Below are 15,916 nucleotides of genomic sequence, written 5' to 3' on the forward strand. Positions count from 1 at the left end.
GTGGATTCCTTGAACTCAGGAGTTCCAGACCACCCTGAGCCAAGAATGAGATCCCATCTCTACTAAAAATAGAAAAACTAGCCAGGTATTGTGGTGGGTGCCTGTAGTCCCAGCTACTTGTGAGGCTGAGGCAAGAGAATCGCTTGAGCCCAAGAGTTTGGTGTTGCTGTGGGCTGTGATGCCATAGCATTCTACCAAAGGTGACAAAGTGAGACTGTCTCAAAAATCAATCAATCAATCAATAAACTGGTTTATTAAGCCTTTATAAGATAAAAGAGAATGGGCTCGGCACCTACAGCTCAAGTAGCTAGAGCACCAGCCACATACCCTGGAGCTGGCAGGTTCGAACCCAGCCTGGGCCTGCCAAACAACAACAACAACAACGACAACAACAACAGCATAGCTGGGCATTGTAGTGGGCGCCTGTAGTCCCAGGAGGCTGAGACAAGAGAATCTCTTAAGCCCAAGAGTTTGAGGTTAGTGTGAGCTGTGATGTCAAAACACTCTACTAAGGGCAACATAGTGAGACTGTCTCAAAAAAAATAATAATAAAATAAAATAAAAAAGAGAACAGTAGGAACTACAACAGACTAAAAAGTACAGTCTATTTATTGGTTTTTGAGACAGTGCTGGGATTACAGTTGTAAAAAGTACTGTCTAAATGGTACAGCTACTATCTGTTCCAGCTGATTTTTGTCAAATCTTCATACTTTTATAAAAGATGAGAGATCTTGGGTTCTATTTGAAATTTCCCCATTAAAAATAAATTTACTTGGCTCAGCGCCTATGGCTCAAGCGGCTAAGGCCCCAGCCACATACACCGGAGCTGGCAGGTTAGAATCCAGCTTGGGCCCACTAAACAACGATATTGGCTGCAACCAAAAAATAGCCAGGCGTTGTGGCGGGCGCCTGTAGTCCCAGCTACTTGGGAGGCAGAGGCAGGAGAATTGCTTGAGCCCAGGAGCTGGAGGTTGCTGTGAGCTGTGATGCCACAACACTCTACCCAGGTGTATAGGTTGAGGCTTTGTCTCAAAAAAAAAAAAAAAAAAAATTTACTTTCCTAAATTAAAAAACAAGACTACAAATTGAGATAGTTTGCAGGCCATTAGTTTATGATTTCTCTCATAGAAGGTGCTATAAAGGGTGGTGCCTGTGGCTCAGTGGGCAGGGCGCCTGCCCCATATGCCGAGAGTGATGGGTTCAAACCCAGCCCTGGTCAAATTGCAACAAAAATATAGCTGGGCGTTGGGGTGGGCGCCTGTAGTTCCAGCTACTTGGGAGGCTGAGGCAAGAGAATTGCCTAAGCCCAAGAGCTGGAGGTTGCTGTGAGCGGTATGATGCTACAGCACTCTACCGAAGGTGATACAGTGAGATTCTGTCTCAAAAAAAAAGAAGGGGCTATAAAACCATTTATAAGAAAAAGAAGGTGCTATAAAACTGTTTATAAGAAGTTTAAACTTGAGTGGCGCCTGTGTGTGGCTCAGTGGGTAGGGCAATGGCTCCATATACTAAGGGTGGCAGGTTCAAACCCAGCCCCAGCCAAACTGCAACAAAAAAATAGCCAGGCGTTGTGGTGGGCGCCTGTAGTCCCAGCTACTTGGGAGGCTGAGGCAAGAGAATCACCTAAGCCCAGGAGCTGGAGGTTGCTGTGAGCTGTGATGCCACAGCACTCTACCAAGAGCAATAAAGTGAGACTCTGTCTCTAAAAAAAAATTATTGAATAGCCACTAAAGAAGCCACATCATCATTTTTGTAGTTTTGGAATATCATTCTAACTAGGGAGAAGACTGGAGGTGGGAATACCAGTTAGAAAGGTACTATGGCAGTCCAAGTGAAGAAACAGTAAGAAATGAGTATATTTGAGAGACAGAGAAGAATTAAAAATGTATTGAATATAGAAAATGAACAAGAAGGCAGAGTCAAGTGTGACTTAGACTATTGTCTTAAACAACTGGCTGAAAAATAAGAGAAAAAGTAGATTTGGAGGAGGGAAGCAGGTTTGGCAGAGCATTAAATATCAGGACACTTAACATATTTTGGAGGCATTAGAAACCAATTTATTCTTCATCCATTTTTAAAGAATTAAAAGGATATTTGATCCTTTTCCCCATATTACAGAATATGGAAATTAACCAAAGGAAAAAAATATACAATATGTCATTTACAATAGCAAAAAACTGGAAATAATGAAAAAAAGTTCAATTTTGGGGACATGGGTTAAAAAATAGCATATTAACTTTTTGGATCTTTAGAATAAAAAGCACCCTATCTACGGCCATACCACCCTGAACGCACCCAATCTCGTCTGATCTTGGAAGCTAACCAGGGTCAGGCCTGGTTAGTACTTGGATGGGAGAATAAAAAGCACCCTATTTGGACCTGATGACATATGGAAATACGCATATGAAATAACTTTTTAAAGGTACCCCAAGTGATATATACACAATGCCTACAAATGCAGATACTGTGTGTACGGTAGTAAAGACTGGGGCAGAAAATGTGTAGAGGTAGATACTGCTCAGTGTGTTGTTTATCAGTTTCCCCATTTTATTTTTATAAAAGACAAAGGTGGTGGGCTGGGAGCGGTGGCTCATGCCCGTAATCCCAGCACTTTGGAGGATGAGGCAGGTGGATTGCTTGAACTCATGAGTTTGAGACCAGCCTGAGCAAGAGCAAGACCTGGTCTCTAAAAAATAGCTAGGTGTTGGGACAGGTGCCTGTAATCCCAGATACTTGGGAGACTAAGGCAAGAGGATCGCTTGAACCCAAGAGTTTGAGGTTGCTGTGAGATAAGATGTCACAGCATCTACTGAGGGTGACCAAGTGAGACTCTGTCTCAAAAAATAAAAAGAAGACAAAGGTGGTATACACCATATCTGCTTGCAAATCAGTTCAGCCAAATCTTTTCAGTGTTCTTAGGATGCAAAGATTGTTCTTTTAATTCCTACCTGGGACGTGATGGAAGTGAGGGATGCATTTATCACCACAACACCATCTCTTAGGGCTTTTACTACATGGTAAGATCCATTCACAGTAGTTATTTGCTCTTCAAAGTAATCTTTTAGAAAGTCGTATGTAATCCTGAGATTCTGAAAATCAGCACAACAGCAATACAGCCTGGAAGATATGTCTTTCCCTAAAGCCATTTTAATCCCAAAGCATACATAAAACCGTGGCTATGTATTCAAGGGACAAAAAAAGTAAAAAATAAAAATAATACAAAGCTTTGTTGTCCTTTGTGGAAATAAGTTGGGAAGATGTAAATTATTATTATTATTATTTCTGAGACCAAATCTCACTCAGTTGCCCTGGGGTTAAATGCTGTGGCATCATACATAGCTTACAGCAACCTCAAACTCCTGGGCTCCTCTTACTTCAGCTTCCCAAGTAGCTGGGACTACAGTTGCCCACCACAAAACTCAGCTATTTTTAGAGACAAGGTCTCACTCTGGCTCAGGCTGGTCTCAAACCTGTGTGCTCAGGCAATCCACCCCCCTTGGCCTTCAAGAGTGCTAGGATTATAGGCGTGAGCCAAGGTGCCCAGCCTCAGAAGATGTAATTTTTAAATGGTACTAGTTTTTAATTTTTTTTTTTTTTTTTTTTGTAGAGACAGAGTCTCACTTTATGGCCCTCAGTAGAGTGCCGTGGCCTCACACAGCTCACAGCAACCTCCAACTCCTGGGCTTACGCGATTCTCCTGCCTCAGCCTCCCGAGTAGCTGGGACTAAAGGCGCCCGCCACAACACCCGGCTATTTTTTGGTTGCAGTTTGGCCGGGGCTGGGTTTGAACCCGCCACCCTTGGTATATGGGGCCGGCGCCTTACCGACTGAGCCACAGGCGCCGCCCAAATGGTACTAGTTTTTGAAAGATCCATTAATGGGATGCATCAGGAACAGATAGTTGTACCTTACATAAATTTTAGTGCAATTTGTACCATTCCATAAATTGATTCTGGAAGAAAAGGATCCTAGAGAGTGAGTATAACACTTCACATTGATGCTCATACTACTACTCTCATCACTACAAAACTGTGGTGACCATCTCTAGAGTGAAGTTGTAGAATCAGGATTCCTGCCAAGTGTTATCACTAGTACTCTCTTCAACTCCTTTGTATAATTCTGGGCAAATTACATCTTTTACTTCTGTTTTAGCATTCCTCAAGAATGAAACTATTTAATAATAATAGAAAACTGGTAATTTGCATTTCCAAAGGTAACAATTTGGAAGCAAAAAAAGAAAGGGGGCTTTTTAGCTATAAAGATGGCACACTCAAGGAGTTATCTATACAAGGAGCTTAGAAAAATATAAGAGAAACTCACATCCGAAATATAGACCTTTGTGCTGCTTTTATCAAATATTTCCACTGTAATGACATACACTTGTCCCACCTCTAGACTCCATCGGTCTCCAGGTTGAACAGTAAAGCCTACGTACAAATCAAGAAACAAAAATATTCAAAGGGGCCAACGTTTTTCTATAATGAATTTAAAAATACAAACTTTATAAAGCTATTCAAATAGCAAAACTTGCTAATAGATAAAGATGGTTTCCAAAACAGATGATTTTGTTTCTTCTCTCAAATTGTATAATAATTTAAGGTTTGAAAAATCTTGGTTTAACTTGGCTCATCTCAGGTATGAAGAAACATACCCATTTATTTCTGTAGACAAGAGCAAACCACAATGTGGGCTCATTGCTCATGTGTCAGACAATATTTCCACTTCTTTCAGTTAGAGTCATTGTCTCTTATGGTCTAAGGAAATTAAGATTCCTTTTTCCTTGTGTAAAGTCCCTTTTCCTAACTCTAAAGATTATATTACATTAATTTTCATACTTTTTTCACAATCTGCCTCAAGATACTTCACTCTAGCAGATAGCATTTATCCAGAACAAACAATGTAAGAAAACATATTAAAGTAAGGTTGAATTTGAAATTAAGAAACACTCTACTTTTTAATATACTAATTTTAGCAAAATTGTTTAAACTTAACAACTTTCTGAAAACTATTATCTAAAAATACCTAAAAATCCAGGCTGTACAACATATATTGTGCAATTTGGGAGTCCAGATACAGATCGCATATGAACATCTTAATTTTTGCTTAAGGAAAACATGTGAAACATAGTTGGGTGAAAAGACAAAGGTGAGATACCAAAGGAAAAAACAACAAACCCTCAAACAAAAATCTTGTCTTTTATTATCTTTGGAGAGCCAAACCTTAAATGTGTATGCTTCTACACAAAGTCTGAGGGACTCTTAGTCATCAAAAAAGTCAGGTATTCTTGAATTTCAAATTTGAGAAAGAAGGAATGAGAGAAGAAAGATCATGCTGTGTGCTTCTAACATTCATTTAGCTTCAGATTCCTTTCTCCAAATAAATTCTTTTTTTTAGACAGAGTCTCATTATATTGCCCTCGGTAGAGTGCTGTGCCATCACCACTCATGGCAACCTCAAACTCTTGGGCTTAAGCAATTCTCTTGCCTCAGCCTCCCAACCAGCTGGAACTACAGGCGCCCACCACAATGCCCAGCTATTTTTTGGTTGTAGTTATCATTGTTGTTTAGAAGGCCCAGGCTGGATTCGAACCCACCAGATCCAGTGTATGTACCTGGCTCCCTAGCTGCTGAACTACAGTCGCCAAGCCTCCAGATAAATTCATACATAGGGGCTGGGCGTGGTGGCTCACGCCTGTAGTCCCAGCGCTGTGGGAGGCCAAGCCCGGTGGATTGCCTGAGCTCAGAGATTTGAGACCAGCATGAGCAGCAGAGAGCCAGAGTAAGACCCCATCTCTACTAACATCAAAAACAGCCAGACGTTGTGGAGGGCGTCTGTAATCCCAGCTACTGGGGAGGCAAGGGGACAGAGCATTGCCAGAGGAAGAACATTTAAAAAAAAAAAGAAGACGGGCGGCGCCTGTCGCTCAGTGAGTGGGACGCCGGCCCCATATGCCGAGGGTGGCGGGTTCAAACCCAGCCCCAGCCAAACTGCAACAAAAAAATAGCCAGGCGTTGTGGCGGCGCCTGTAGTCCCAGCTGCTCGGGAGGCTGAGGCAAGACAATCGCGTAAGCCCAGGAGTTAGAGGTTGCTGTGAGCCGTGTGACGCCATGGCACTCTACCAGAGGGCAGTACAGGGAGACTCTGTCTCTACAAAAAAAAAAAAAAAAAGAAGAAGAAGAAGAAAGAAAATGAAGGAAAAAAAAGAGTACTTCAAACAAAGAAGAATGAACAAGCAAGCTGAAATTAAAAAAAAAAAAAAAAATTCTTACATAGGAGCCCAGTATAGAAAGCAGACAAAGTGGTGCCTGCAATTCTGGAAGAGGAGACTTTCTGGCTGAAAGGATGAAGAGTAGTGATGGAGGGGAAGGGAACTGTCACCTCCCAACCTGCCTACTACCTTACAGACAGTTTCAAAATCGCTAGTCTGATTTTCTATTATCTGTAGCAAATCTTTGATACCAAAATGTTTTCTGTTTGCCACCAAAGATACTTCTGGGTCACTTATATTATCAACTACCGCCTACCTGTCAAAAATATACCACATCCAAAAGCTAAGAATAAATTACTTCTGCTCCTAGAAATATGTAACTGAAATGACTATAGAGAAAACACTCATTATTTCAAAATACAGGCTCAGCACCTGTAGCTTAATGGTTAGGGCACTGGCCCTATACACTGAGGCAGGCTTATTCGAACCCAGCCCAAGCCTGCTAAACAACAATGACAACAATAACAACAATAACAACAACAACAAAAAAAATAGTTGGGTGTTGTGGCAGGCGCCTGTAGTCCCAGTTACTTGGGAAGCTGAGGCAAGAGAATCACTTGAGCCCAAGAGTTTGAGGTTGCTGTGAGCTATGACCCCACAGCACTCTACCAGGGGGCGATATAGTGAGACTCTGTCTCAAAACAAAACAAAATAAAACAAAACAAAACAAAATATAAGGTGTCCCAAAAGCCGCCCCCAAAGTTACCACACATAAGGAAAATGGGAACTAGACTATAATTTATCACTACATTATCTATAGAAATAATGGAAGTAAAATAATATTTAATCTGCTTGGGGGATCAAACTTTTAAAGCTGCCTCATGTACTCCAAATGAATATACTAATTAAAGACTACTTTTATCTATTCATTCGAGCAAATCTTTTTTTTTTTTTTTTTTTGTAGAGACAGAGTCTCACTTTATTGCCCTCAGTAGAGTGCCGTGGCGTCACACAGCTCACAGCAACGTCCCTGGGCTTAGGTGATTCTCTTGCCTCAGCCTCCCAAGTAGCTGGGACTACAGGCGCCTGCCACAACGCCCGGCTATTTTTTTGTTGCAGTTTGGCCAGGGCTGGCTTTGAATCCACCACCCTCAGTATATGGGGCCGGCACCCTACCCACTGAGCCACAGGTGCCGCCCAATAAAGTAGTCTTTTTTTTTTTTTTGGCCAGGGCTGGGTTTGAACCCGCCACCTCCAGCATATGGGACCAGCGCCCTACTCCTTGAGCCACAGGCACCACCCCCAATAAAGTAGTTTTAAGTTTTAAATACATAAATAATTTTTTGTAGAGACAAGGTCTCACTTTCTTTTTCTGTTTGTTTTTTGAGACAGAATCTCACTTTCTTGCCCTCTGGTAAAGTGCCGTGGCATCGAAGCTCACAATAACCTCAAACTCTTGGGCTCAAGTGATTCTCTTGCCTCAGCTTCCCAAGTAACTGGGACTGCAGGTGCACGCCACAATGCCCAGCTATTTTTAGAGATGGGATCTCACTCTGGCACAGGCTGGTCTCAAAATTGTGAGCTCAGGCAATCTACCTGCCTCCACCCCCCAGAGTGTTGGGATTACAGACCTGAGCCACTGTGCCTGACCAGGGTCTCACTTTGTTTACCCTCGTCTTACCTCAGTCCTCCTACCTCTGCCTCCTAAAGTGTTGGCATTACAGGCATGAACCATCATATCCTACCTCGTTTAGCCCTTATATTTTATAAATATTATATTAAAAGTACATATCAGAACCAAACTACTTTGGTGCAGGGTTGCCTATATATAGTGTTTAGAAGATTTGCTAGTCCCAACTACTTGGAAGGCTGAGGCAAGAGAATTGCCTAAACCCAGGAGTTGGAGGTTGCTGTGAGCTGTGTGACACCACAGCACTTAAGGGCAATTAAGTGAGACTCTGTCTCTAATAAAATAAAACAAAACAAAACAAACTATTTTATTACTAAAAAAATTCTAATGTTCATCTGAGCCTTCAGTAAATTGTAATCATTTTGCTGGTGGAGGGCCTTTTTTTTGAGACAGTCTCACTCTTTCACCTTGGGTAGAGTACTGTGGCATTATAGTTTACAGCAACCTCAAACTCTTAGGCTCAAGCTATTCTCTTGCCTTAGCCTCCCGAGTAGCTGGGACTACAGGTGCAATGCCCAGCTAGTTTTTTCTATTTTTCATAGAGATGGGGTCTCACTTTTGCTCAGGCTTGTCTCAAACCCCTGAGCTCAAGCAATCCACCTGCCTCAGCCTCCCAGAGTGCTAGGATTATAGGTATGAGCCACCATGCTCAGCCTTGCTGGTGGAGGGTCTTGCCTTGATGTTAATGGCTATTGTACTAATCAGAGTGGTACTTGTGAAGGTTAAGGCAGGTATAGCAGTTTTATTTTATTTTATTTTTTTTGAGACAGAGCCTCAAGCTGTTGACCTGGGTAAAACTCCTGGGCTCAAGTGATTTCTCTTGCCTCAGGCTCTCAAGTAGCTGGGACTACAGGCACTTGCCACAATGCCTGGCCATTTTTTGGTTGTAGCTGTCATTATTGTTTGGCAGGCCCAGGCTGGATTCGAACCTGCCAGCTCTGGTGTTTCTGGCTGCTTGAGCTACAGGCGCTGAGCCTATAATCACTCTTTTTTTTTTTTTTTTGCAGTTTTTGGCAGAGGCTGGGTTTGAACCCACTACCTCTGGTATATATGTGCCCTACTCCTTGAGCCACAGGCACCGCCCTATAATCACTCTTAATAAACTATTTTACCAAGGAACATGCCTAGCATGCTCAGGGAGATGTAGATTGGCAGCTAAAACATGAAGAAAAGGATACTTTTATGGACAAAGACAAGATTAGTTTGGCCCAGTTGGAAGGCAGTCACAATGGCTGTTTTCTCATCCAGTAAAGCCACTTTCCCAGAAGGCATCCCATTAAGTGCAACTCTATGATCTTGCAATTCCAGTGTATAATGTTCCAGGGGAAATTTCACTTCTGTAAACATGAAAGATACATAAATGTAATGACAGCTATCATTCTAGTGGATAATAGTATGTTGTTAGATTGTGTCAGGAAGCAGGCCTAAAATAAAAGTAGGTAGGTTCTGCTCCTAATTTCTTTCCCATGATGATGAAGACATTTGTGAGATAATACTATATGAGTTTATTGCTGGTATTACTTGTATTCTTAAAAACTAGTGAACTGAGTAGCAGGAGAAATCACTAATCGGTAAGTAAGGAAAGGACTAATGTCAATGGAACCAAAGCACACTTCATGAAAGTAAAGGGACTTTTAGAGTCAGTAGAGTATATATATTTTTTTTCAGAGACAGAGTCTCACCATGTCGCCCTGGGTAGAGTGTCGTGGCCTCACTCCTCACAGCAACCTGCAGCTCTTGGGCTTAGGCGATTCTCTTGCCTCAGCCTCCCGAGTAGCTGGGACTACAGGTGCCCACCACAACGCCAGGCTATTTTTTGGTTGTAGTTGTCATTGTTTGGCAGACCCAGGCGGGATTTGAACCTGTCAGCTGTAGTGTACGTGGCTGACGCCCTCACTGCTTGAGCTACAGGCGCCACCCTCAAGAAACAACGTTTGAAGTTGATTATTCAAATTCCTTCTGGTAAAGTGTCTTCAATTGCCTCATCACCCTCAAGAAACAACTTTTGAAGTTGATTATTCAAATTCCTTCTGGTAAAGTGTCTTCAATTGGGTCACAAAAGTTAGTCAATTTTGGTTGTTTTTTTGTTTTTTTTTCCAGAGGAAAATTCATTGCTTTAAATAGTTACATTAATAATATGAATCAAAATAAAGCATCTAACTTAAGAAGTTAGTATTAAAGTCACTACGAAAGTTTTGAGATAGATTGTGTCATGGTCCATTTTTTCACTTCCAAGAAAGATAGTTGACAGTGGCGTCCTTTCTGATTTACCTGTACAAGTTCAACTTGCTCAGGTTATTGGTGTTGCTGGGAGGACCAAGTTTGTTTCCATCTGCATGGCTCTTTGGTTGTTGTTTTAGTAGAGAATTCAGATGCCTGCCTGTAGGCACTGAAGCTAAGTAGCCTAACTAGGCCATTAACATGTTTAAGATATGGGGACTCAATGTCCAGTATTTGTTAATTATAGCAATTACTGCAATTAACTGTAATTACTGTAATAATCTAAAAACACAAAAAATATGTAATGTGGAGTTGCTTGTCTTGTCAGCAGAAAAGATTTGGGAAATGTGTCATAGGAAAAGAAAAATTACCTTACCTGTCATTCTTCCTTGAACCATTTTTGCAACTTGGTATTTAATGTATGTTCCTACTAAGAGATAAATATCATGAGATGGTATAAGAAATATATTCTCCAAAACAAGTAGACGTATCAATGCTGCAGCCACTTTCTAAAAGAGAAAGGAAAAAAAGCAAAATTTCCATAGGCAAAATCCTCAAAGCCATCTTCTCTGTTATGTTAAACACTTACTTCTTACAAGTTACTTTTATTTATTTATTTTTTTGAGACAGAGTCTCACTTGGACTTCGTGGGTAGAGTGCCGTGGTGTCACAGTTGACAGCAACTTCCAACTCCTGGGCTCAAGCGATTCTCTTGCCTTGGCTCTCCAGTAGCTGGGACTACAGGCGCTGGCCACAATGCCTGGCTATTACAGACGGGGTCTCGCTCTGGCTCAGGCTGGTCTAGAATTTCTGAGCTCAGACAATCCACCCACATTGGCCTCCCAGAGGGCTAGAATTACAGGCTAGGATTAGAGGTGTGAGCCACTGCACTTGTTCCTTTACAAGTTACTTTAAAAAATTTTTACAAAAATTTTTGGTGGTGCCTATGGCTCAAGGAGTAGGGTGCTAGCCCCATATACTGGAGGTGGCAGGTTCAAACCCAGCCCTGGCCCAAAACCGCAACAACAACAAAATAAATAAATAAATAAATAAATAAAAGGTAAAAAAAATTTTTTTTATGAAGTTTTTTTTTTTTTTTTTGTAGAGACAGAGTCTCACTTTATGGCCCTCGGTAGAGTGCCGTGGCCTCACACAGCTCACAGCAACCTCCAACTCCTGGGCTTAAGTGATTCTCTTGCCTCAGCCTCCTGAGCAGCTGGGACTATAGGCACCCGCCACAACGCCCGGCTATTTTTTGGTTGCAGTTTGGCCAGGGCCGGGCTTGAACCTACCACCCTCGGTATATGGGGCCGGCACCTTACCGACTGAGCCACAGGCACGGCCCTTTTATGAAGATTTTTAAAAAATGTTTCCCTAATCACAAATCATAATTTCAGTTAGCCGTAAAAAATGATCATGAGGGGGGCAGTGCCTGTGGCTCAGTGGGTAGGGCACGGGCCCCATATACTGAGGGTGGCAGGTTCGAACCTGGCCCCGGCCAACTGCAACAAAGAATAGCCGGGCATTGTGGTGGGCACTTGTAGTACCAGCTACTTAGGAGGCTGAGGCAAGACAATCGTCTAAGCCCAGGAGTTGGAGGTTGCTGTGAGCTGTGACACCACAGCACTCTACTGAGGGCGATAAAGTGAGACTCTGTCTCTAAAAAAAAAAAATGATCAGAAGGCTGGGCATAGTGGCTCACGCCTGTAACCCTAGCATTCTGGGAGGTCAAGGCAGGAGGATCCTTTGAGCTCAGGAGTTCAAGACCAGCCTGAGCAAGAATGAGACTCCATCTCTACTACTCTACTAAAAACAGAAAAACTAGCCGTGGTAGCGGGTACCTGTAGCTGCTAGGAAGGCTGAGGTAGGAGGATTGCTTGAACCCAGGAGTTTGAGGTTGTCGTTATAAACTGAACTAATGCCATGGCACTCTAGCCTGGACAACAGAGTGAGAGTCTGTCTCAAATAAAAAAAGTGATCATAAATCTTAATCCCATATTAACTTTCTAAGTCACTTAGAATAAGAATAGAAAATGAAAGTTGTCTAAAGTAGTAGGCAAATAAAAAGGCAAGTGCTCTGAAATAATAAGACTTGACTATATGCCACAGAAATTCTTTTAACCAACCTACAACTAAATGACTTGCCAGATTAAGTTACTTTCCACTCCGTTGAACACAGATTGATCACTGTGAAGACTTACTCAACACAAGGTTGGCAGGCTGCTCTCTGTGACAGTCACACTCTTGTGTTTCTGCTACTTGAATTAAATGCTTACCAAAAGACATCTGTTTTCCCCAAACCTATTTATGCCAGTTGTACTTATAATTATAATGACCTTAAAACAAAAACTATAAAGATGAAAAGAGAGATGTTGTTTCCATGAAAAATTTAAATGCTTTGAAAAGCAATTAAAGGTAAACCGCTGGGAGGAGCCTGTGGCTCAGTGAGTAGGGCGCCGGCCCCATATGCTGAGGGTGGCGGGTTCAAACCCAGCCCCGGCCAAACTGCAACAAAAAAATAGCTGGGCGTTGTGGAGGGCGCCTGTAGTCCCAGCTGCTTGGGAGGCTGAGGCAAGAGAATCGTGTAAGCCCAAGAGTTAGAGGTTTCTGTGAGCCGTGTGACGTCATGGCCCTCTACCCGAGGGCGGTACAGTGAGACTCTGTCTCTACAAAAAAAAAAAAAAAAAAGGTAAACTGCTAATGTGAGCTATCAAATTAGGTGTGAGAAATGTTAAAAGATTGGGGAAAAAATCCTTGAAAATATAGAATTCTGTATTCAAATTGCTTCACACATGTCTAAATTTTCAATTGACTATAAGAGAAAATGAAATTAGAAACTATTTTATGCAAGAAAATGAATATAGATTCCTAATCTGTGAACTCAGAGAAAGGTCAAAGAAAGGCCTTAGACCTACATCAAAAGATTGGTAAATAAAATGTAGTTATATAATACCTTCAGGCTGGACGCCTATAAGCTCAGTGGTTAGGGCACTGGCCACATACACTGGGGCTGGCAGGTTTGAACCAGGCCCAGGCCTGCTAAACAACAATGACAATTACAACAAAAGAATACCCAGGCATTGTGGTGGGCACCTGTAGTCCCAGCTACTTGGGGGGCTGAGGCAAGAGAATCGCTTAAGCCTGAGAGTTTGAGGTTGCTGTGAGTTGTGTGCCATGGCACTCTACTCAGGGCAACATAGTAAGACTGTCTCAAAACAACAAAAAAGACCTACAGTAAAAAAATGCAGTTGTATGTTTTTTGGGTTTTTTTTAATTAAATCATAGCTGTGTACATTAATGCAATCATGGGGTACAATGTGCTGGTTTTATATACAATTTGAAATATTTTCATCAAACTGGTTAACATAGCCTTCACAGCATTTTCTTAGTTATTGTGTTAACATTTATATTCTACATTTAGTAAATTTCACATGTACCTGCAGTTGTATATTTTAAAAGAAAATGTCGGTCATATTTGTTCCTGTAATTTGTTAATAAAATGTTTAAGGAAGACAAGTTTTTGTTTAGTACTTACCTACTTCAAATGACTTTTTCAATTAAATGGCCAACTATTGGTCCAAATGACTTTTTCAATTAAATGGCCAACTATTGGTCCAAATCACATTGGGTTGGAGGACTTCTACTATTGATAAGCATAAGAAACTATATTTTTCATAGGTAGACAATTAGATGAAAGTGCAAAAATTTTACCTTATAGAATGGTTCATGAATTCTAACTTTTATAACAGCAGCACCAGTTCTAATCCCAGACACCAAAATCGTATCTCCTTGTTTCTCTTCTTTTTCCATTTCAGCTATATAGACTGGGGAAGAATATTCTGCTTCAGAGTATTTCAGAATCCTAAAGATAAAAAAATGAGATTTATGGGCGGCACCTGTGGCCTAGTGGGTAGGGCACTGGCCCCATCTACCAAGGGTGGCAGGTTCAAATCCAGCCCCAGCCAAATTGCAACAAAAAATAGCCAGTTGTTGTGGTGGGTGACTGTAGTCCCAGCTACTCGGGAGGCTGAGGCAAGAGAATCACCTAAGCCCAGGAACTGGAGGTTGCTGTGAGCTGTGACGCCACAGCACTCTACCAAGGGTGACAAAGTAAGACTCTGTGTCAAAAAAAAAAAAAGAGATTTCTTTCTTTCTTTTTTTTTTGACACAGAGTCTCACTATGTCACCTTCGGTAGAGTGCTGTGGTGTCACAGCTCACAGCAAACTCAAACTCTTGGGCTTAAGTGATTCTTTTGCCTCAGCCTCCCAAATAGCTGGGACTACAGACACCCGCCACAATGCCCAGCTGTTTTGTTGTTGTTGTTGTGGTTGTCATTGTTTTTTGGCAGGCCCAGGCTGGGTTCAAACCCATCAGCCCTGGTGTATGTGGCCAGTGCCCTAGCCACTGAGCTACAGGCACTGAGCTGAGATTTGTTTCTAGTGAAATCAAACAATGTCTTCTTTCAAAAGTCTTTAAGAGACATTAAACAATATCTATCGAGTATAAAAAGTTTTTAAATATCAGTTTTCCACAAGGACTATAGTTTTAGTTGTGGAACTAAAACTTGGATAGTCTGAGATCTCCTTGGTAGATTACTTCAGCATGTGCAAACAGCTTGAGCAATAAAACTGCCAGAAAATACACCATGCTCAAATAATTGTACAGTACTGAGCTCATGAACGCCTCTGTAATGCCTCAAATTAAGCTATCATAAAGGTAGCTATATTTGTATTACATGTCATTCTATCAAAGACATTTCCCCAGTGAATTTATCTGTTTCAAAAAAGTCTAGACAGGGCGGCGCCTGTGGCTCAGTGAACAGGGCGCCAGCCCCATATACCGAGGATGGCGGGTTCAAATCCAGCCCTGGCCAAACTGCAACAAAAAAATAGCCGGGCGTTGTGGCGGGCGCCTGTAGTCCCAGCTACTCGGGAGGCTGAGGCAGGAGAATCGCCTAAGCCCAGGAGTTGGAGGTTGCTATGAGCTGTGTGACACCACGGCACTCTACTGAGGGCAATAAAGTGAAACTCTGTCTCTACAAAAAAAAAAAAAAGTCTAGACAGGCAAAGCATGGTAGTTTATTCCTGTAATCCTAGACTTTGGAGGCCAACACAGGAGGATCACTTGAGCCCAGGAGTTTGAGGTTACAGTGAGCAATGAAGTCACCATACTCTAGCCTGGGCAACAGAGCAAGACTCTCAAGACAAACAAACAAACAAACAAACAAACAAACAAACACAAACACATGAATAAAAAGTCTAGACAGAAATTATCAAAGTTCATACAAATGGCTGCTGTTCAGCATGCCACTTAATGGCAAATGTCTCCTCCAAAGTCAGATGATTTATGTTTGTTTTAAGTTTACCTGATTTTGCTAGATAGTTCTTCTCTCGCTGACTCCTTATCCTGGGCAATGCTCCATTCAAACATCATCCCTGCCAAACTACTAAAAGTATTTCCTGTAGAGCAAGCCGAAAACAGGACAAAATCACATATTCAAAAATATTCAAGTATCTGCAACAAGAAAGGAAATCTAACTAGAAAATTATTTTGGGGCGGCGCCTGTGGCTCAAGGAGTAGGGCGCTGGCCCCATATGTCAGAGGCAGCAGGTTCAAACCTTGCCTTGGCTAAAAAAAAAAAAAAAAAAAAAAGAAAATTATTTTGAGGTCTCTTTCATTAACAATTAGAAGCACTATCATAAATGAATTAAAACACATTTGTGAAGAAGATCCTTACAAGGTATAAGAGCTGTTGCTCTATAAGCTTTCTGAAAGTAAAAGGACTCAAGCTGATACT

At 41.7% G+C, this 15,916-nt stretch overlaps 1 protein-coding gene across 2 annotated transcripts in view; it reads right to left on the reverse strand.

Moving 5' to 3' along the window:
• NUP210L (nucleoporin 210 like) overlaps positions 1-15,916 on the reverse strand; it is a 144,213-nt gene that overhangs the window by 114,615 nt on the left and 13,682 nt on the right. For both annotated transcript variants that reach the window (XM_053592512.1, XM_053592511.1), the window contains exons 3-9: positions 15,485-15,578; positions 13,830-13,980; positions 10,495-10,627; positions 9,077-9,235; positions 5,023-5,091; positions 4,321-4,427; positions 2,949-3,089 (exon numbers count right to left, since the gene is read on the reverse strand). In XM_053592512.1, the coding sequence (XP_053448487.1) occupies positions 2,949-3,089; positions 4,321-4,427; positions 5,023-5,091; positions 9,077-9,235; positions 10,495-10,627; positions 13,830-13,980; positions 15,485-15,578 (854 nt within the window). The remainder of the gene's footprint in view (positions 1-2,948; positions 3,090-4,320; positions 4,428-5,022; positions 5,092-9,076; positions 9,236-10,494; positions 10,628-13,829; positions 13,981-15,484; positions 15,579-15,916) is intronic.

The sequence above is a fragment of the Nycticebus coucang genome, chromosome 5, assembly GCF_027406575.1.
Source record: "Nycticebus coucang isolate mNycCou1 chromosome 5, mNycCou1.pri, whole genome shotgun sequence".
NCBI lineage: Eukaryota > Metazoa > Chordata > Mammalia > Primates > Lorisidae > Nycticebus > Nycticebus coucang.